This window comes from Perna viridis, chromosome 3 (assembly GCF_037379345.1).
Source record: "Perna viridis isolate PV_CMFRI_1.1 ecotype Kerala chromosome 3, ASM3737934v1, whole genome shotgun sequence".
NCBI lineage: Eukaryota > Metazoa > Mollusca > Bivalvia > Mytilida > Mytilidae > Perna > Perna viridis.
In genome coordinates, this window is record NC_142447.1 from 2,210,762 (window position 1) to 2,234,138 (window position 23,377).

Below are 23,377 nucleotides of genomic sequence, written 5' to 3' on the forward strand. Positions count from 1 at the left end.
TATATTGTGAATGTATTTCATACCTATTTAACATGTAAAGTGCTTAGAATAATTGTATTATCAGTGTGCTATACAAATGATATGTAATAAAAATAATAATCTTTTAAATTTGCAATTTGACATATGAAATAAGCAATTCATATAAAGTTTAAACACACGTTGATTTCTGGTCCACTCTGAGTCTCTAATTCTAAAACAGTTAGGTAAATAAACCCTACAACTATCTGTCTAAACCAAGCCTTAATAAACCAATATCCTGTCTAAACAAACCCTGGATAAACCAATATCCTGTCTAAACCAATCTTGAATAAACAGAACACCAGTCTATACCAACCCCAAATTAACTGATAACTTGTCTAAACCAACCTTGAACAAACCAAAAACCTGTCTAAACCAAACCCTTAATAAACAAAACACCTGTCTAAACTACCCTGAATAAACTGAACACCTGTCTAAACTACACTGAATAAAACCAAATACTTGTCTAAACCAAACCCTGAATAAACAAAACACCTGTCTAAACCCTGAATAAACCAAACACCTGTCTAAACCACCCTGAATAAAACCAAATACTTGTCTAAACCAATCCCTGAATAAACCAAACACCTGTCTAAACCAAACCCTGACTAAACCAAACACCTGTCTAAATAAGACACTTTTTTAAGTCTCTTCTTATCCATTTAAATATAAAAATAGGAGATGTGGTATGATTGCTAATGAGACAGTAACCACCAAATTTCAAGCAATAAACAATTAAACTTCTACAAATGTATCTGAACCTGTTTCAATCACACAAACTCTTCAGTCCAAAAGGCATTTGGTATAGACATGTTTCAATGTATCATTTTATTACATCACAAACAAGTAAGTATTTTTCCAGTTTTTTCCCACTTTGATTTTTTTTAATTTTGCAACTTTATACAAACCTTACTACTGGTTCTCTGTGCACCAAACAGGAAAATAATATAGGAAACAATCAGAGTTATACATAACACAATCAGGATTTTGGCTCTATCACTTCTCACATGACTAAAAGAGAAAAAAAATTACCATAATGTATTAAAAATTTCAGAGAAGCTAGAGAAGTCTGGACCCAGTTTCATAAAAAAATATCTCGAATTGAGATTCCTCAAATCCTTGAGTTTTTCACCAAATTATAATGTCAAGTAAGCTGATTGGTTGAAATTTGAGTTGGGAATGATTTGAATAAATTTGTAATTAAGAATTTCTTTTTATGAAACCCAAGTGTGATGACCATGAAGTATTGATTAAAAAAAAGATTAAAAAAAGATTAAAACAAAAAGTTCGTCTGAATATAGCTAAAATATTGCTGCTCGGACGTTAAACCCCAACAATCCATCAATTAAAACAAAAAGAAAGGATACAAATAAAACTTAAGTTGGGATCTAAAAAGTCTCTACATGACATACATGCAGCTGATCTACCCTATCACGATAATTGTCTCGTTTAGTGAACAGGAAGTAGACTTGTGACTAAGACGTAAGTCACACACTCAGTACAATCTATCATCCTAATACTGCAAATCAAATTAAAAAATCATAACCATGAAGAGTCTAAAATATTCACCCCCTAAAGTTCCAATCAAAACTACTTTGCTAATTGTCAGATAACAAGGACATAAAAAATTAAAAGTCTGTTCATGCCTACAAAAAAGTAGATTTCCCCATTCCAAAGTTCAATGGGGAATAACTCCCACAAAATTCAGTGGATGGCAACGAGCACAACAAAATATCATGTCCTAACTGCCTACAAAGTTAAATTAAGCATGGTGCAATACTTTCTGAGGACTTGTGCTTATAAAAGTGTGACAGACAGACAGACAAGGAAAAAACAATATGTTTTCCAATTAAAGTGGGGGACAGATGACTACTGTATGCAACAATTAAGTTTGTTTCATCTATCAAGTATTTCGAACATCTCAGTACAACCATCATTTTGTAAAACCATTTCAAACTCTTCTAATACTAATATAAGGGGAATGAAAATGTTGCACAGAAAAACGTCTTCAAGTTTCATGAGTTAAGTTATTTCATATTCTAATATGATGTGCTTCAAAGCATTTTAGACCACAGCCATGGTAAAAAAAAGTGTTAAACACATGACCAACATTTCCTGCAACAAGTGGACTGCATCTATTAAATATATGAAGATACTAGAAATAAATCACAGAAACTTCATTTTATCATTGGTGGACAAAAAGCCACAAAAAATAGTACCTGCAAAATAGTTTTTTTTACACTGTATTATGCTAAACATTTTTTTTTTGAAACCACAAAAAAACGAAACCCACAATATGTTCACTGGAGAGAAAACTGAAAATTAGAAATCGTGAAAATTAATATGTTTACAGTATTTAACTTCACAATGTATATACTTACTTCCAAAAGACAATGTAAACCAGAACTGTAATGATGAGAAATAGAAGCGATATACCAATCCCTACAGCTGATATAATGTTCAGTGTTGATTCATGACCAGTGGGCTACAACAAATACATACAATAAAATGGGCAAGAATCAAATCTTAGGGTACCACCTCCTGATTCAATGATTCAAGATCACAGATTCTCAAAGGTAAGACTTCAGATACCTCCTCCAGATTCATGACCAGTAGACTACAACAAATACATACAAGGGTAGTGTAATTCAAAAGAGAAGCACCTGGTCAATGATCACAGTATGCCAGTTTTAACCCAATCAGTGCATCTGGTCCATGACCCCAGTTTTACCCAAACAGAGCACCTAGTTGATCATCCCATTTTTTACTCTATCAGTGCCTTAGGTCAATGATCCGTTTTTACCCTTCCAGTGCACCTGGTCCATAGCCCCAAATTTTGAAAGTAATCAGTTTGCACATTGTCTTTCAGTTTATCTGTGTTTTTATTTTTGCTCAAATTGACTTTTATTTGTTTTTATCTTTATTTTGTTTAATTGGTCCTTTTCTTCTTTTGCTTTATCAATACATCAGACTCTTATTCTGATAAGTACTAACATTAAGAAGATAAATTTATGAACATAGACAAGCTCTCACCTTTGACCCCATAGGACTCATGAGTATGGCAAAGTTAGTAGTGTGGTCATATTCACAGATTGAAGAATTCTTAGAAAAACTTTGTAGTCTTGCTCCAACAGTTGACCAGGCACCAGTTCTTGCATCTCTGATAAAATTGATCAATAATATGATTGTGAGTGCTTAGGAATTAAAAAATGCAGCAAATATGATGGAATTGTTCCATGGAAGAATAACCACTTAGTCTAGGGTTATATTTAATAATTTCTAATTTTACTCAATTTCTAAAATCCAAAATAAGAAGTTGGAAAGAAGGAATTTCCCAACTTGTATGTTTTCCCCATGCATAATTCAAAGAATACTCACAGTGGATTATAGTCCCAAAACACACAGAGAGGTCTGGATTTGTCAGTCTGGTGAGAAAAAAAACATAGAAACATGACAAAACAGAATTGACAGGGGGCATACCTCGAGTATGTTTGACAAATTACTTTTCTTGATGAATATTAATAGTTTACACAGGATAAATTTGCTAAATGGAAAGCAAACATAACATAATATTGCTAATGCCACAAACTCATTTGAAAACCTAGTACCATCCCTAAAATTCAATTAATTTCTAATACAAACATTTCATACACAATAAGAAACATATCAACTTGATAACATAACAAGCAATTTTCTCTTTGAAAACAGGAGCAAATTAAAGTGACAGAACTTAGTGAGCATTCTCACATACCCATACCTCCATATAGAAGGAGCAGCTGGTTTATGGTTGGGATTTTCAAACCTTGATGATGAAAATAAAATTAATTTGACCACATTTTACTTAATGGCAGGAATTACTCTCAATTCATCAGTAATGCATTTCAGGAAACTATGTCCAAAGGGACATTACTCCCACAAAGTTAGGGGATCAAAATTACCTAGCAATATGCACTACACAGTGTGTCCTTAATAAATGCCAAGTACAGTCTATTCAGTGGTTTAAGACAAGTTGCAACGACAAGAGGAGGACTGATGGATGAATGAAGTAAGGAACAGACGTACATCCAACTTCGCATTGGTTATAAGAAGTTTAAGTCTCTATAATGTGATAAAAGGTCAAGGACAAAGTTTATAATATATACACACTTAGATACTATTTATTACATCCAATATTTTTGGACAAGGTTTAAGGACAGTAAAGTTATGACCCACTCGGACTAATAACTATACATGGTTTTGCAACATATTGCCCAGTTTACCCAAAAGCATGTAATCCTGAATCCCTATGGACTTGTATCAAATTAATCCAATCACTTTTGTCTTATTCTGCTTGATACAGTATTTAATTTGACCTTTTTTTCCAAATTACTATAGTAAGAAAAAGTTGTTTTCATTTTTCTGTAATGAAACTTTAACCATCAGAAATACTTTCCAAGGAAAATGTTGTAGATTATAACATTGGCTACAGTACCACTATACAGAGGAAATCATGCATAAAAAAAGTTAAGTAAATAAGTATACAAATTATTTACCACAAAATATACTCAAAGAATATATCAAACTACAATGTACATTAATCTGATTCAAATCAGCTGTTAGGATATACTACAATGCCTTACACTCCCTTTAATCAGATTGAAATGTACATGTACATATATTAGTAATTTTAAATGTTTTTCAAAACCTGACATATTTTATATGAACAGCTATCACTTACATTTAGATACTCAAATGTAATAGAGAGTGGTGGGTCCAACAGCTCTTGAGCAGGAACAACAGAGAAATCAACTATGTTAGAATTCACATCTAAACTCTCATCAAATGACTCCACCTTCCTAGGGTCATTTAAAAAGAAAAGCAATTATGATTCAGTCATCTTGCTAAGTCATATCAAAATATGCATTTTCAAATAGCAAATACCTGCTTGATATAATGTATATAAATTGTACCTTAAACCTCTTTAGAAGTATATTTGACATAAAACTCAATTTGGCAAATAAATATATTCACAATTATTCTTACAAAGACTCCTTTTGAAAGGTGAGATAATTGATGGAAAAATGTTATACAAAAATGTAATAGGAATTAAAACTATTTTTTTTCAAATTAACACACACAAAAAGTTTGATGACCCAACATTTTTTTAAAAGAATATGGAAGAATGTCAGATACATGAATGTATTTATTGTAATTCTGAACAGTGAAAATGTGTAAAAGAAGTACATGTACTAGTATTTGGAGTTATCATTTTGATTATAGCATTGATCATGTCAAATTATTTTGTCTATCAAGGATGGAGCTATTTGTATGTTAATAGCATTTAACTTTGTTGATAATGTTCTGTCTCTATAACTTACATGGCTGGTGCTCTGTCCCTATAACTTACATCACTGGTGCTCTGTCCCTATAACTTACATCACTGGTGCTCTGTCCCTATAACTTACATCACTGGTGCTCTGTCCCTATAACTTATATCACTGGTGCTCTGTCCCTATAACTTACATGGCTGGTGCTCTGTCCCTATAACTTACATGGCTGGTGCTCTGTCCCTATAACTTACATCACTGGGGCTCTGTCCCTATAACTTACATCACTGGGGCTCTGTCCCTATAACTTACATGGCTGGGGCTCTGTCTCTATAACTTACATCACTGGGGCTCTGTCTATATAACTTACATCACTGGTGCTCTGTCCCTATAACTTACATCACTGGTGCTCTGTCCTATAACTTACATCGCTGGTGCTCTGTCCCTATAACTTACATCACTGGGGCTCTGTCCCTATAACTTACATCACTGGTGCTCTGTCACTTTAACTCAGTGACTGGTACTATGTCCCTATAAATTAGGTGGCAAGCACTCTTTTCCTATAACTTATGTCACTGGTACTCTGTCCCTATAACTTATGTCACTAGTACTCTGTCCCTGATATAATGTCCGTATATCTTATGTTAGTAGTATGTCCCCATAACTTACATTGCTGGCACTCTGTCCTTATAACTCAAATTGCTGGTGCTCTGTCCCTTTAACTTATGTCGTAAGTAGTCTGTCCATATAACTTATATCACTGGTACTCAGTCCCGATAAATTATGTCACTGGTACCCTGTCCCTATAACTTAGGTTGCTGGTATCCTGCCCATATAATTTGCGTCACTGGTACCCTGTTCCTATAACTTATGTCACTGGTGCCCTGTCCCTATAACTTATGTCACTGGTACTTTGTCCCTATAACTTAAATCACTGGTGTGCTGTCCATATGAAATATCGCTGGTACTCGTCCCTATAAATTATATCACTGGTACTCTGTCCATATAACTTACTTGGCTGGTACCCTGTCCCAACAACTTATGTCGTTGGTGCCCTGTCCCTATAACTTATGTCACTGGTGCCCTGTCTCTATAACTTACATGGCTGGCTCTGTCCCTATAACTTATGTCGCTGGTGCCCTGTCCCTATAAATTATGTCACTGGTGCCCTGTCCCTATAACTTATGTCACTGGTACTCTGTTCCTATAACTTACGCTGCTGGTGCTCTGTTCCTGTAACTTACATGGCTGGTACCCTGTCCCAATAACTTACGTCACTGGTGCTCTGTCCATATAACTTACATTGCTGGTACTCAGTCCCTATAACTTACATGGCTGGTGCTCTCTCCATATAACTTACATTGCTGGTACCCTGTCAGTATGACTTATGCTACTGGTACTCTATAACTTACCCATCAGTAACAAGATAAGATGGAAACAGTTGGGATATGTTCCTGTAGTAAACACCTTCATAACCAATTCTCTGATTGCCTAGGATACAAGAATTTTGACTGTTATTGGAATGATATATATATAGTACACATAAAGTCCAGGCAAAACAAATTTTGAACTTAAACAATGCTTTTATTAAAATATGCAGCAGAATGACCCAAATAAACACAGAATAGATCAAACAAAATCTAATTTGCGGAAACCTCAAAATATGCATTTCATATTTCATATGTAAATTAACATTATGAAGGGGAGATAACTCCATAAAAATAATGTTTTTTGTTAGAGTTTATTTTCATCAATTTCATGTCAAGTATGATACTTTGAGGGAAGTGTTTTTCCTTATCAACTCTTTCCCACAATATGTATCACATGATATGTATCACATGATATGTAACAATTTGAATCAGGATAGGTATATTTAAATTTTTCAAAAAAAAATTCAATTACAGAAATTGCTTAAAAAATTGTCACGAGTAGTTGCTAAGAAAAGTGTAATGGAAAACATTGTTACGGAGGGAAACATAGACAAGGGTAAAACAGTACATACACCCCTCTCCTTCTGGGCAGGGGTATAATGAATAAATAGGTAGATTGTCTATACATAATTAAACAAGAGTACAGTTTAAGTTTGTAATGCTTTGAGGCTAAACTAAATGATCTGTGATTAGTAAAAACAATTAAATTGTGGGCTGTCAACATGACACTTATGTCATGAACTGATGGCCAAACATAAAAAATGATCTAAAAACAGAGTACAAATAAAGACTGCAGATGGATTTACCAAATCTTTGGAGAAAAAGCTTCAATCTAAGCTGATGAGTGGCAAACTGATTAAATGAACAATATGTGTCCAAAAACCAACTAACCTTTAATAGAAGACCTTGGGAGTCTTACAACTGTTTGTAAGTCTCTGATCCAGGCAGCCAAAATTCTTGTTTTGTCTGGGAAGACTACATCTTTATTCTGTACTTTCCCAACTTCAACCACTGAAAGTCAGTTACAACATGAAGCTGCATGCATTGTCATGACATGCCCTACCGGTGCACAAGGTCCATCCTCCCAGTTTGTAGTTAGGTCTGAGTTACTCACTTATTTTTGTGACTTTGTATGTATTATTTTAGTTACTTTATGTTCTTTATTGTTTGTGTCTGTTTTTCATTCTGGTCTTTGTCCCTGTATTGCATTCCTTTGATTTTCGCTAAAATCTTGGTTCCCTTGATTACTCTGAGATAAATTCCCACTTGTACAGGAAGTTGACATGGGACTGACACCAAAATTGCTTAATATATGCCTATTCATATAAAGCCAAATAACAAATTTGGAATCAACGTATCCAATGAGAGTTGAGATAATTAAATTCAGACAGAAGGACGCACAGACATGGTGGTTCCAATATACCACACACTTGTGGAGTGGGGTATTAAAAGTTTACAAATGTTTTGAGAACTGCATTTGTTAAGTTTTAATTAATTTCATTATTTTTCATTCAAGGAATACATCAGTTGTTATAGTCATCTCTACGGCAAGCCAAAATGGACAAAAATTAATATTAGAAAACACTCAATTTTGTCCACTTTGGGATTTCCAAGAGCTGTAATTATTATATTTTAGAGCAGTTCTATAGATTAGAAACTTTAAATGCTGTATGTACATGCACATGACTTTAGGATAATCAACTCACAATACTGTTACAGAATTTCATCAAAATCTGTTGAATGTTTTTAGAGGAGATGTCCTTATACAAAACTATAAAAGACAGTCAGATGGAGTGATTCAGATATGCCCTACACAAATTTTGAAAAGGTATAATGAAGACAAGTCTTCAAATGAGAGAAAAAAAAAACAGGAAAAAACAAGAAAAAAATTGTGAGCAAAGCTCAATTGAAGATACCTCTGCTCCCCACATGGACAAAATATAGTCGTTAAACTCGAAGTTGATGTTGCTCAAGTCGGAAATCAAATCCCACAATACCTAAATAAAGCTTCTCTAAAACATCAAGTGGCTGAGAAAATTGTAGAGAAAATTGTAACAGAAAAAGTGAGGACCAACAGAGAGACAATGATTACTTAGTACCTCCTTCCTTCAAAGCAGGAAATATAATAAAGATGTTGGGCAAACCAAGTGTCCTGTGTTATTTTATGCTTACCCACCTAAGTTGGGGAAACCATATGTGCTCACCTAAGTTGTCTTTTTCAACAGCTCTTTTGAATTCTCGATCTTCAGTTTTAGTGTAAGCTTCGGTATAGGTAGTAACTGCTTTTAGCAGATTACCAATTTTATCCTCATTCTACAAACAAAATGACAAGAAGCTGTATCCAGTGGCTAATTTCAGTGAAACTATTTTAGGAATGTATCTAATTTTTTCTTATGAAAATATTTGGTATGTGGCCATTTACACTTAAAATAAAACATGTAAACTTGCCCAAACAAGGTTATTGAGTATAAACTATTTTAAACAAGAGGCTCCCAGAATCGCATACCTTGTTAAATTTTGTCTTTCAATGGCAATAAATTTAACAAGAAGTTTACTAATAATTTTGACTCAAGAAGACTTTGGTAGGACTTATCATAAGGATCAATACATGGCTTAACATAAGAATGAAAATTTGACCACAGATAGATCTCATCATGCTGAACACTTTAACCCAATCAGAATTTTGGTTAACATAATGCTTTTGGAGATATATATGCAAAAAACGACAGTCTGACCCATATGTTCTATTTTTAGTAATGGTGGTCATGTTTTTTGACAGGATCAAAAATCTAAACACACAAATTTTTTGCAAGATACCCTAAGGAACATCTGTGCAAAGTTTCATATAATTCCTGTTAGCAGTTTCAAAGGAGAAGATTTTTGAAAAAATTGTTAATGGACGATGACGACGAAAGCAAAGTGATGGCAATAGCTCACATGGCCTTCAGCCAGGGATCTAAAAATTAGCAACATTCCTTACAATTTAATTTCTAATGGATGAGAGTCAAAATATCAATTGATTCATAATCAAAGTGTTATTTTGTTCAGGATTGTTTGAATCACAGTGTGCAGACCAGATGACATTAATAATATCATAGTACCAAGCCAGGTTATACAAAATAACTTGGTTTGCCCAAAGAGAACCAACAAATCAGTAAGCTTGTTACAAACCAAATTAAATTATATATCTTTGACAAATGCACATAATTTGTCATATTGAAAACAGACCCTCTGTATTTGTCAATCGGATCATGACGAATTTTTGGAATACTGACCCTAATCTATTGACGAAATACTGTCCGAGCAGTTTTTTCATTGGCTGCTTAGCCCTATCTAGAAGATTAATAATAGTTTCTACCAAAGTGGAGAGACATTTCCTATTAATCATGCATATTTAAAACAAATGAAAATCTGTAAGTTCCAAAATTATTGCATGAAATTGTAATTGCCATTCTGCAATGTTAAATAAAAATTAATACTCACAAAATAAAAGTACTGCTGCCACTAATTTTCACAAAATATGTCATACCTTTCCTTTCAACTGTATCCATCCCTGAACATTGTCAGATTCTAATGCATTGTTGGCTGATGAAACAAATTCCTACAAAACAAATAAAAAACAATAAGATGACAATTTTTCTTAACTACTTGCTATTACTACTATACTTAAAAACCAAACACTTTTTTCCTCATTTTTCATTTGAAGAAAATGTAGTGATCCATGGACCTAATTGTTCCTTTTACCAGTAGAAATTATGAGTTTAATATTACTAGAAATAAAGTGAAGTACCTCTTAAACATTTTTACCACAAGTAAAAGCAAACATACTGAGAGTATTGTTGAAGAGAACAGAATGCAAACTTAATGCTGAGTCTTCATAAATTTTCAAAGTCCAAGGGCCATAACTCATACAAAACAAATCAATGGGCCGGAATAAATTTGAACTTTATCTGGAACTTGTCATGGTAAAGCAATGTACCAAATATCTAATGTTTATCTGCAAGCATGACGAAAAAAAAGTGTGGGAAACATTATGTTACATTATGATTAACAATTACTATGATACATTACTGTCTAGGAATTTGTGTTTTCAGACAGAAATGCAGTGCATTTACCACAAGAGTCAACTTCTCGTGAGGCACCAAGGTCTACAAAGGTCTATAAAGACCTACCCTAATTTGCATTACAAAATTGTCCCTTCAGACACACTAATTCTGTACATATCTTCAACAGACATCTTTGAAATTATTTTACTCTGGCTGACTGCTATCTTCATTTTTAATTTTAAATTTAAATTTTAATAATGTTGAAACTACGCTTACCCTACCGGTGCACCTGGTCCATGCTCCCAGTTTTTAGGAGTCCGAGTTGCTCATTTACTTTTGTTACTTTGTATGTATGATTTTAGTTACTTTATGTTCTTTGTTGTGTATATCTGTTTTCCATGTCTGGTCTTTGTCCCTGGATTACATTCTTTTGATTACTGCTATAACCTTGGTTCCCTTGATTACTCTTTGACTTTATCTCATTTAGTCCTGAGCAACAATGACTCAGGTTCCAGTGTTAGAATTAGAATTCGAACAATTATGTTAACAAGGGGTTGCAAAGTAAGTATTTCCCCTGAGTTTTGAGTTGTTAAAGCATATTGCAGGGTGTCAAGCCACTTTTGGCCTAAAAATTATAGGAATATAGAGATTTTTTTTCTAATTTATAGGGTAAAAATATGGATTTTTAAATAAATTCAAAGGGTTTTTATTGAAGGATTTGTGTTGAAAGTCTATGGTTTTAGCCACGAACCTAGAAAATTTGGTATTTAACAAAAACTGGAATATTATGACAAAAATAATGTAAAATAAAAAGACATTTGACTTTGATTAGCTTCCTGTCCAGCTCTTATATCTCTGATACAATACCTATATATAACCCTCAATTCTAAATACATGTATTATGGTCCCTCCTCTACAGCCATTTCCTTTCCTCCCATTTATCATTTTTCCTAATTTACATTATGCCATTATAAAGTTACTTTTAAAATCACATTAAAATTAAAGAAACAAATATTCAAAATGTCTAATGAGTACATAAAAATGTCATTAATGCTTTTGTTTCTTTCTATCTTCTTCATGTGCTGCAGTAGTTTCACTCTTTCTCTTAGTTGATTTTTCTCCCTTACTTTAGAACTGCTTCCCTTGTCATCTTGTTTTGTACCATGCTTTGCTTATGTTGTATCATCTTTTTCCCCAAGAGACGTGACCTTTCATAACACCGAGCTTTTCCCCTTCTTCAATGCCTTTGCTGATTTGCTTGGTACCTGTATCAATCATCACTTGGGTAAACTGAAGAGATGAACTATCTATGTCCTTTACTTCATTATCTTTTCTAGTTTAATTTTTCCTTCTTTATGGAGGGCATTGCCTGCATCTGTATCAATCTTAACATGTGTTTCTCTTTCTGACAGTTCTACAAATGTAGCCTTCTTTGTCCAATTTTTTTGGTAACTGCTAGTTCTTCTTCTCGTTTTCTCTTTTATTTTTCTTCATTTTCCCTTTTCTCCTTTGCTTTGGATAATTCCAGTTCTTTTTTTGTTTCTTCCTTCTTCAAGCCTTGCTTGGTAACAAGCATGTGCAGTTTTCAAAGCTTTGATCAATTCCTTTTTAAAAAATATGTTTCTTGGCTGTTTATGTTGAGGATCATAAAATGCAACTGCATCCTTCACCATTTGTATGCCAGTAATGGCTTGCTCTGAAAGCGAAGTCCTATCATCAGTGACCACATCAATATTCACTGACAAACTCATTTCTACATCTGCACTTCCACTGGGCAATACCTGAGCTGTTTTAATTACTTTCTCCAATAGTCTGTACTTAGTTTTGCCAGCAGTGGTAAATCTCTGCTCATCCACTGCTACAGTCAGACTACTATCCTGTTGACAACATTTCCACTCATCACTAACCAAAACAAGATCAATTGTTGGTTCTGGGTGTCTGGTTATTTGTTGAATACGTCTGACAGACTCACTGACTATTCCAGTCTTTTTCAATGGAATAAAACAACTAAGACTCATGATAAGGGCATTCCCTAGTGGCAGTCTCTTCTGTAATTGCTCAACTGATCTATGGTCAAATGCACAAATTCCTAGCATTTGCTTTCTCTGCTGTTCAGAACTAAACTTAACCATGTGATGTCTAACTTTATAACCTATTACTATGTTCTGATCACTTAAGCAATTCTTTACATTAATGACATCAATGCTCAACAATTTCTTGCCTGGTTTGCCCTCAATTAGTTCAGGCTTTATGAAATTTCCTATTTTTAAAATCTTTAAAGCAAGTCATTCTTAAAGATAAAGTTAAATTCTTCAAAAGGATTCAATGACTTAAATACTAACTTTTCAACAAGGATATGCCAAATCAAAGACGATATATCTCTTTGTAAAGTCTTTTTACTAACATGAGTATATGTTGATCAATAAGCATGGCTTAAATTTTGCTGCCCTGATTACACTAGATAGAATATCATACCTATAAGGTACTTTCCCAGAAACAGTTATTTAATACATATATATGAGTATCTTAATTGCATACAAAATAGTAATGAGACACATTGCATATTAATGATTCATACATTCTTCATATATCAGTGTTTGTAATCATTTCGGAAAAAATATCACAGATTTTTCTGAATATATATAGGGTTTTATAGGGATTTTAATGAATTATAGGAAAAATATAGGGACCTTCAAATTTACAGAAAAATATAGGAATTTATGGGGACTTGATATTGTAGCCACTAGAGACAATTTATAGGGACTTGACACCCTGATATTGTAGCCACTAGAGACAAAACAGATTCAGATTAGTAATGAACAACGATTTCTACTGAAAAAGAAACATTATTTCCCAGAACGTCCAAACAGTTTTTTAACAGTCAAAGTTAACTTACATCCAGTTGGTTAGTTGATACTGTATCAATCCTTCCTGATGCATGCTCTGCCACACTGAGTAATGTAGTGGATGTAGTGGTCAGGTCACCAGAGGTCAACTTTCCACGCTTAATAGCTGTTAAATTATTCAAATCTGTCAGGATCTTATCAACTTCCTCAACTCCTATGCCTTGTTTTAAATCTTCTGCCTAAATAGAACAAGTAAAAAGGGGTGTGACAAATGCCTTTAAAAAAAAAATTCCCCTGGGTGCTGGGTGCAACTTCATATGACATAGACAGTTAACCCTGAACAGTGGGGGCAAGAATGGGCAAACCATTCAAGCTTAATAAACCCTAATCTGGATTGTGAAAAATTAAATATTTGACACATGATATCAATGAATGGTATTAACAAATTAATTTACTAAACTGATAAAATCCAGGCAACAGTCAAAAGGAAATTCTATGTAACTAATAGCACCATCAGGGCAAAACCAGACAGTTAAAAAACCACCGCATTTGTCCTGACTTGGTACAGGCATTTCAAAATGACAGGTGGGTTAAACAAGGTGTTATAGTGCCCTAAATCTTCCACTTATTACAGTTCATTATTTCCAGTATATTTCAACACAAATGAAAGCATCAAGTTGCCACCAGTCAAAATAGCATTATGTGATAAAGAATTTGTGAAAGTTGCATCAAATTCCATTAAGTGGTCTCAAAGAAGCTGTGAAATAGAAATGAAAAAGGACAACTAACAGACAGACAGACGGCATGATTACTATTAACATCCTGCTTACATTAACAGATAGTACAAACATGACACAATGATTAAAAAAAAATTGAGACCAGTCATATCTTACCCAGGGGTATTAGAAATATTCATATCATGTATTTTTGAGATAATTAACTGAAATTTATAAGACAGCAATAACATACACCAAGTGTTTTTCTACAACACATTTTAGCTGAAACTTTTATATACACATTAATTTTTTACATTTTAAAAAAATATCTTAACAGCACAATCTTCAAAAGATTACAATGACTATCAAATGTTTGTCTAAACCAAGAACTAAAATAAAAAACACATTCATAAACAATTCTTACCTGGTTCTGTAAATCAAGTAGATCTTTCCTAAAACATTTACTGTAATCTGGTTCCTCCCATACACCTTTAACACATAATCTGGATACATTACCTACAAAACACAACATAAAAACAAAACCTTCAATGCATAATCTGGATATATAACCTACAAAACACAAAATAAGAACAGAATCATTAACACATAGTCTTGTTAACTAATTACATTACTCAAAGTAAAAAACAAACTAATTAGACACAGCCAAGATCCATTGCTTACAAAACACAAAATAAAAACAAAACCTTTAACACACAATCTGGATACATTACCTAGAAAACACACAAAAAATCATTGTTAGTGAATTTTCTTACTTAAAATGAATGCTATGCACCAATATATATATATATACATATGTTCATCTATTTTGTCACTTTGTATTGAAGAAAAAGTTAAAAACAAAATTAAAAAAAACAAAAAACAAAAAACAAAAACAGACCAAACAAGTTTTGGGCATGTGGGATTGCTAAAATCTAACACTTTTATCCCTCATATTCATCTTATTACCTATTTGCCCATCAGTATAAGGTTAGATTAATTTTAGCCTATCAGTAAAAGGTATGATTACCTATTTGCCCGCCAGTACAAGGTTTGATTACCTATTTACCTGCCAGTACAAGGTTTGATTACCTATTTGCCCGCCAGTACAAGGTTTGATTACCTATTTGCCCGCCAGTACAAGGTTTGATTACCTATTTGCCCACCAGTACAAGGTTTGATTACAACTACACCATCAACTGATTCCTCCCAGAGTGTACCATAACTGTCTGTAGTCTCTGGACAAGATGTCACTAAATCTGTCAAATAATTCATGGTCCGGTATCAAAAAATAAATTTAATTTAAATTTTCATTAAACAGATTGAATTGAATATTTGAGAAATATATCAAAGATTTGAGTTTTTTTACCAACCCAGACCAGAGTTCTCGGAATATAAATTTAGTAGTAAGATTTTACATCCTATAGCAGATATTTCATACATTTCAGGACAATGTTTTACCTATTGAAAAGATGTTTTGTACTAGTCTGACACTGAGCTGGATTTTTTGTGCTAGCTCACAGGTACAACAGCCTACAGGTAGGTATATCAAACCCAAGTAGAAACCCCACTTAGACATATCATTTTGACTCAGAGCCAACCAGATATCATTTAATGTCCTACATGCTGGGGTAAGAAGCAGTAACTACCAATATTTACGTCAGTGATTTGATTTGGTCCAGGATTGAACTTTCATGAGGCAAGCATACTGTGAGAATGTACCCAAGTTTTAGTCCGGAAGATTTTAGACAAATATAAAATACTACAAGAAGCATTGAAGATGGAATAAGACAAAACATAATTCTGTTTTTAGTAGAAAAAATAGGTCTGTATTTCAGAAACACTTAATATCTTAAGTAAAAAGTCATATTGCATAATTTGGTATTTTACATAAAGTAAATCATGAACTTTTTTTATTCAAATCTAACATTCCCTTAAAAATAAAACTTTGTAGCTATTTTAAGAGGCAGAAATCAGTTTATATATAAAAAAGCTGTAAGGGCCAAGATTTTTATTTCCAAAAATTGCATGGCAGCAATGAAAATGTCATGCCCTGTAGAAACTGAATGTTGTCCTTTTATGTAAATAAACTTAATGATATTATAAATCTTGTTACTTGCAAGAATACTGAGTCTTTGGTACTTTTTAAATTAAATTTGTGTTTATATTGATTTATATAAATAATGAATAAATAAAATATCTGTAACAAACCTTCATCCCTGATGACAGTTACATTACACAGTACATTTCTATCCCCTGCAATATTACTCCCCACACATGTATATAGAGTACTTCTTTGAATATCATTAGCTGTCAAAATCTGTGTCATGCCTTTATTTCTAACCTCTATGGACTCATCTAGATATGTAAAAAATCTAAGTAATGCAGAATTAATAGAAATAAAAATAAAAAAACAAAACATGCAACTTAAATGAATTACATGTATTTAAGTTATAACAAATCAAGTCTCATAAAACACAACCATGAAACATCCCGTTATATGTTGTCCGGGTGTAGTGCAAAGTACGGCAGATAATGCTAGTGCAAATACTTCATTAATACGGCATACAGTATGTAAAATTTCTGTAAAAAAAGATATTCTGCAGTACCAATCAATTTTGGGCTGCTACACCTCTATGAGTACCAAAGTTTTAGTCCAGGAGACCCAGTGTTTTTCCCTGTGTTTTTTTAGAAAGGGCCAAGGATCCATATCATTGGGAAAAAGAGTGTGTAACATTGTGATTTTGGGATATAAACATGAAAATTATTTCACTTGCATATCATTTGAAGCATTTTAATAATAAGGTCTATTAATACATCATTTCTAATGTCACATGAATAACGAGGAAGCTGTTTATATGGTAAGGTGAATCTAATGTCAATAAAAAAAACTATAGAACTGATGTTACATATCTAGTGATGTAACTAAACATGATCCATCTTTATACCAGTCTGTCGCACCACTCACTATAGAACCGATATTACATTCCTAGTGATGTAACTAAACATGATCCATCTTTATACCAGTCTGTCACACCACTCACTATGGAACTGATATTACATTCCTAGTGATGTAACTAAACATGATCCATCTTTATACCAGTCTGTCACACCACTCACTATAGAAATGATGTAACATACCTAGTGATGTAACTAAACATGATCCATCTTTATACCACTCTGCGACACCACTCACTATAGAACTGATGTTACATACCTTGTGATGTAACTAAACCTGATCCATCTTTATATCAGTCTGTCGCACCACTCACTATAGAACTAATGTTACATACCTTGTGATGTAACTAAACCTGATCCATCCTTAACCCAGTACAACGTTGCACTTTGAACTGCTGAACTTATGTCACATCGAATGGTTACATTTCCTCCTTGTCGAACAGTAGCAGTCAGTGGAAATATCTCAACTACTGGCTTGGTAATCACTCTTGTTTTTATGGTCTTGCTGTGTTTTAAGGTCCCTTTGTCATTGTAAACTTCACATGTAATGTTTCCTACAGTAAAATAAATCACTAGAAGCAGCCAAATGAATTAATGATTGCAGTTTTTATCTGATATATGTAAGACAGAAATACTATGAGTAAGCTGACAAAGAGAACCATATCCACTTCTTATCTTGTCAAAACCCAAAGTTGGATTATCTCTCATTGCAGGCAACAGACAATCATTATTTTCTTATATACACAACTACATATTTAATTACATAACTTTCCCTTTAAACGTCATAAAAATTCATGAAGCAGTTAAGGAATAGTGCCTAAGAAATTTAAGAAGTAAAATATATAAGTTAATTACTACCATTTGCAAGAATTAGGCAATAACTAATCTCCCTTCAATTGTACATGTACTGCCTAACTTTCTTATACAAATTAAAAATCTATGTTGGTGTATGAGATATGTTGACTTTCCTCAAACAAATTCTTAATTCTGGAGTAAAATTTTAAACAACAGTATTTCAGAAAGTTTGGAGATTCACAAAATTGGGTTATCACATTTTCAATCATTGAAAGATGATATGCTTATAAATGTGATTTAATAAACATTATTCCAACATTCTAGAAATTTCTAATTTCCAGTCATGAGGTGGGCCTCATCGTTCCTAGTACTTTGTGAAAGCATTCACTTAATTTAACATGAAACCAGACTTACATGAATTTCATGTGAACAATACTTGCCTGTGAATACAAGATCCTATACATGTACAGTTGGACTATACAAATATTTTTGAAAATATACATATTATCTAACAAATAGCTGTGTGGTATGGAAAAGTAATCAAGGTAACAAAGAATAAATACCAGACAGGGAAAACAGACAACAAAGAACATAAAATAACAAAAGCAAATGAAAATAGTAAGGTGTACCAAAAGAAACAGTAATTTGAGATAAAAAAATCGTAAGTTTCATTTTTATTGTTGCAAAAAGCTGATTTTATTGACAGAAACCACCAAATACCATGGATGAATATATCAATAAAATGAATACAATTGTACTCTTTATCATGTTGTTTTATGTTATTTCTTGCAAAGCGCATTATTAATTTCTTCAGAAATACTTTTGGACATAGTTTTTGTTCAATGTTTTCAAACAGGAAATGACTATTGGTACAACAGTTACAGAGTCATATAAAAGACAAAACAAAACCAAAAAATTGAAACCTTGAAATCGGAAAATTTGCAAAAACATAAGAAATTTGACAACAATCGTAATCTTAAAAACCAAAATCATCAGTGTAGTCAACTCTCTCAAGAGTCCACCAAAAAGTACTGAAGGGATGTTGCCACCGATGAAAGGAAGGTTTAATATATATACCTTCATCTCTAAGTTTCAAGCCCGAATTCATCAGTTCAAACTGTTTAAACTGAGGCATCATGGGATTGATAGATGCAGTCTTGTAGCTCCACCTAGATGTCAGTGTGGGTCTGATCAACAAATTGTTAAATTTCCAATTAACAATTATCTCCCCTGTCAGACCAATGGCTTCTGCTATACAAATGAATGTTGCTGGTGTTTCTTCTATAAGTTGTGTAGGACTAAAAAACTGTGTTATCTTCAGTCCTCCATCTTGAATAAAAAAAATTGAAAAAGCAGTTTAAAACAATCAATTTACAATACTTATGCATACCATAAAATTAATCCGTCCTTATTTGCAAAAGACACCCAAGTCAGTATGTCATATAGCTTGTAACTCTAGCAACAGTATAATCACATGGGGAATACTGTCTTATGATTGGCTGAGAAGCTTCCAGTTAAGTTTCTTCAAGTTGATTGTTCTTGTTATTTGATAAGCACAACATTGATGTTTTACTTTCATTATCAATGTAAACTAAACTGCAGTGATAATATAAGTCCTTTGTATGTAAATCAATTGTTAGTGAAATGGTTTAGTTTGTACTAGCTATAATGGATCCCAGTAAAAAAAATGTTAAATCCTATAAAGAAAGATTTTCAAATGCATTAACGACCAAGAAAAATATAGTATAGTTAAAAAAAGCTTACCACTATACAGTCTAGACACAATCAGTGTTCTGGGATTTTTGCACAAGAAAAGTCTAATTGAAGATTAATTTTCCCACACTTGAAGTTTGCTTTCCAAAATTAACATATCAGTCAAAATAAATTTTGGTTTTCTACTTGCCAAAGGGAAAGGGATAAACAACTTTCTCATACCAAAATTGCATTTGTGAAAGTGGAATTCTAGAACACTCCACAATGGTGACATTATTTTTTTTATCCATTTTTGAGGATTGGCTTAAATGAACTAAAAGAAATATGTCAACGGAACATGTGCATCCCATTGCTGTCTTAACTCAAACAAAAATGTTCCATTTATATGAAGCTGATTACTATTATAAATAGATCATACTAGACAAGCTACAAGCAAGTCAATATGGTCTAATTAAAGTAGATCATACGTATTAAAACAGAGCCTTCTTTTCTGTTGTCTTGCAAAATCATTCAGACATAAATATTTTCAATTAACTATTAGACGTATTTGAGGTCTCAGTCTTGTATTCTTTGCCCCATAGGTTTCTATAGTATACCTTAAATTTTCATGATTTTTAAAAAAAAATAGACAAGGAGTTTCAATCTAACTTTCGACCATGTTTTTCAATTACGGAAATGTCAAAAATAATTTTTAGGTCCATTTTAGAAAAAAAGGGCACAAACTTTGGTACACCAGGACAGGTCAAACTAAAAAAAGACTTTTTTCTACTTTCACTTTTATTTTGAGTTCATAAAATATTATTTTCCATGAAAATACTGTTTTTCCTCAAAAACAAGTTTTTGTGTCATAGCTTGATATTTACCCTGTACTTTTGATGAAAAATGATAGTCATTGGCCAAGAAACAAAAACAGGAACAGGCAAAAAGGAAGCGCACTATATTTTTTAGCCTCAATGTTTTGACACACCTACTCAGGAATATGTAATACAAGACTGATACCTTGACATAAAAGACTCTTTCACGGGGAGATAATTGGCAAGAAAATGATCTATGGAAATGTAATTGGAATTTTAGTTATAATAGTGTTACAAGAAAAAGAGTTTGGTGACCCCTATTTTTTTGGAAATTTGAAAATATGTCAGTCAAATGTTCTTAATATAAATATACAAGAAATTCTCCATACCAGCATTTTAATAGTTCATGAAACACTGAAAATTTTCTTAAAATCCTTATAAAATGTTGTAAAAAATTGCCTTTATTAAGGCTCAACTATCCTGAAATCATGTTTGGTGACCAATGTTTTTTACATTAAAAGTCTTAATCATATTCGTTCAATTACATCTTTGAGAAAGCTAGGAAAATCTATATACAAGAAATATTAGGTATGATCTACTTTAAGCAGGTTCTACTGTAGAATTTCATAGATATGAAGTTGATCCATACTACAGACCAATCACACTGGACAAAGTCACAAGCAAGTCCCTATTGTCTGATCATAAGCAGGTTCTACTGTAGAACTTAATTCACACCAAAATTACCTCCAATGAGGAATCGATAGTAAATTGGATCAACAATCAGGTTGCCAATACTGCCTGTTCTAACGGCAGGTTCTAAAGCATCAAAAATCTGCTGAAAACTTGCGAACTGATTCTTAGTGATAACAGTATCAACAATCACACTGCCTGACCTAGTAAAATGGAGAAAAAAGACATGTATGGGTAGCCTTTACTCACAAATGATACCATGTTTTTACAATAACAAAAAACAATAAAGAAAACCCTAAAAACCAATAGGTGAACTTTGTCAATTATAATTCAAGTTTATGACAAGGTACATGTACTCCATGAAAAGATGATGAAATGGACATAACTTTAAACACTGAATATTTATAATAAAATTTAATACATAAACATGATTTGGCTACATGATAAGGATACAAAAATCCATAACAGACCTACCATGTCAATAGAAAAATTATGTCATACCTGTTACAACTTTCTTGGCAAGGAGATAGAATTGAAGAGACAACTACTACACCACAAACCTGATCGTGACAATTTCAGTAGACACAAATCCTGGTGTTTCAATCATAGCACTTTCCACCTTTAAACAAGAAATTAAATTCAAATTCTTTATCATAAAAACTTCAGACGGATGGAATAAATAGGAATCAAGAGAATTATGTTTGTATCAAGATTCTGTGGACATGTTAAGTAAAACCAGTATCAAACAACATTTGGTTTAGTCAGAGCAGAGGAGTAACAGCATTAATAAAATGTGTACAGACTAATGGACAGGCAAACAGATAGGCAGCCCTATATACCCACAAACATTGTTTAGTACATGTGGCAGGACTGAATAGAGAATTCTTAAACCACAGACATACCATTCTAGAAAAAATCTAGAATTTACTACTGTCCGAGGTGGTGTTGCAGAATTGTGTAATGGTGAAAAAAAGACAGCTTAAAGTATGCAAAAGTGAAATCTATGCTTGGAATAATCAATACTCACCCTAAGTCACGTTAAAATTCTATCTGGAAACATTGGTATCATGCAGGAGATCCATTACCACAACTTGTTTTAAAAGAAATGTGCAAGTACTGTTAAAAGTGTTAGATAAAATATTAAATGTTGGTCAGCTACAACATACGGAGGCATACAAGTATTTGTTAAAGTGGAGTTAAAGTAACAGGTTGAAAGAAAAAAATAAAAGCAGAAATATTCCCAATATGTTTAATTTCTAATATCCTGAAAACCAACTTATTTTAAGAAAAAATAAAGGACACAAAAATAAATCCCTTAATTTTGGAAAATTAACCACAAGTTCATCAGTGATATACTGTAAGTTCAGAAATAATTGTGATGATATATTATTGTCAAAAAAATATAAATGACTTTAATCACAATAATTATAACTTGCATTATAGAATTTAAAAAATATATATTAAAATGATAAATGATATTTCTAACGACAGCAAAAATTAAATTCACATTTTTGGCTTCAATCTCAAATTTGCAGTAATTAATGCAAGCAATATTTTTTTAATTGCATCGCAAAATTGAACTGATATCCTGAAATGTGAAAATAAGTTGGTTTACATTATATAAATGAAACAAATTTGACTACATTTGAACAAAAACAGTCATGTTATTTTGTCTACTGTCAGAAACTTACACTATTTGTGACATTCATGACAAGACTTCTGTAACCATAGGATTCTGTGTCCAACAAACTGTCATCAAATGAAAGACTTGTAATCTTAATGGATGCTATACATTTGGAAAACACTGGAATAACTGTGAAAGAAATGATAAGGCAAAAAAAAAAATAATTAAAAACTTGTTTCCTACTACCAGTAAGAAAAAATAGGGCGGTAGGTAGGAAAATTATTTTATTTTTCAAGAACATTTTACATTGAGTTAATGAGGAAACATTTACCACACTTGATCCAAAATGGCCATACAATTTATAGGGTAGGCACAGTACCTAGAAACAGATATATTCCTTTTTTTGGCCTAAGATAATTCATTAAGTTTTCCGAGGTGGTGAAA

The 23,377-nt window shown here is 32.7% G+C and overlaps 1 protein-coding gene across 5 annotated transcripts in view; it reads right to left on the reverse strand.

Moving 5' to 3' along the window:
• Nucleotides 1-23,377, reverse strand: part of LOC148620630 (adhesion G protein-coupled receptor L3-like) — a 75,763-nt gene that overhangs the window by 12,174 nt on the left and 40,212 nt on the right. Inside the window, exons 1-19 of one of the 5 annotated variants that reach the window (XM_088574295.1) lie at nucleotides 23,001-23,075; nucleotides 22,337-22,399; nucleotides 21,870-21,928; nucleotides 21,364-21,512; nucleotides 19,190-19,441; nucleotides 17,653-17,871; nucleotides 16,571-16,717; nucleotides 15,514-15,618; nucleotides 14,787-14,878; nucleotides 13,697-13,885; nucleotides 10,284-10,355; nucleotides 8,959-9,067; nucleotides 7,646-7,765; nucleotides 6,737-6,815; nucleotides 4,736-4,853; nucleotides 3,397-3,443; nucleotides 3,052-3,178; nucleotides 2,400-2,503; nucleotides 927-1,029 (exon numbers count right to left, since the gene is read on the reverse strand). In XM_088574295.1, coding sequence (XP_088430421.1) covers nucleotides 927-1,029; nucleotides 2,400-2,503; nucleotides 3,052-3,178; nucleotides 3,397-3,443; nucleotides 4,736-4,853; nucleotides 6,737-6,815; nucleotides 7,646-7,765; nucleotides 8,959-9,067; nucleotides 10,284-10,355; nucleotides 13,697-13,885; nucleotides 14,787-14,878; nucleotides 15,514-15,618; nucleotides 16,571-16,717; nucleotides 17,653-17,871; nucleotides 19,190-19,441; nucleotides 21,364-21,512; nucleotides 21,870-21,916 — 2,079 coding nt within the window. In that variant the 5' untranslated portion in view covers nucleotides 21,917-21,928; nucleotides 22,337-22,399; nucleotides 23,001-23,075. The other 4 variants (XM_088574297.1, XM_088574298.1, XR_015920929.1 and 1 more) reach the window with 4 other exon arrangements.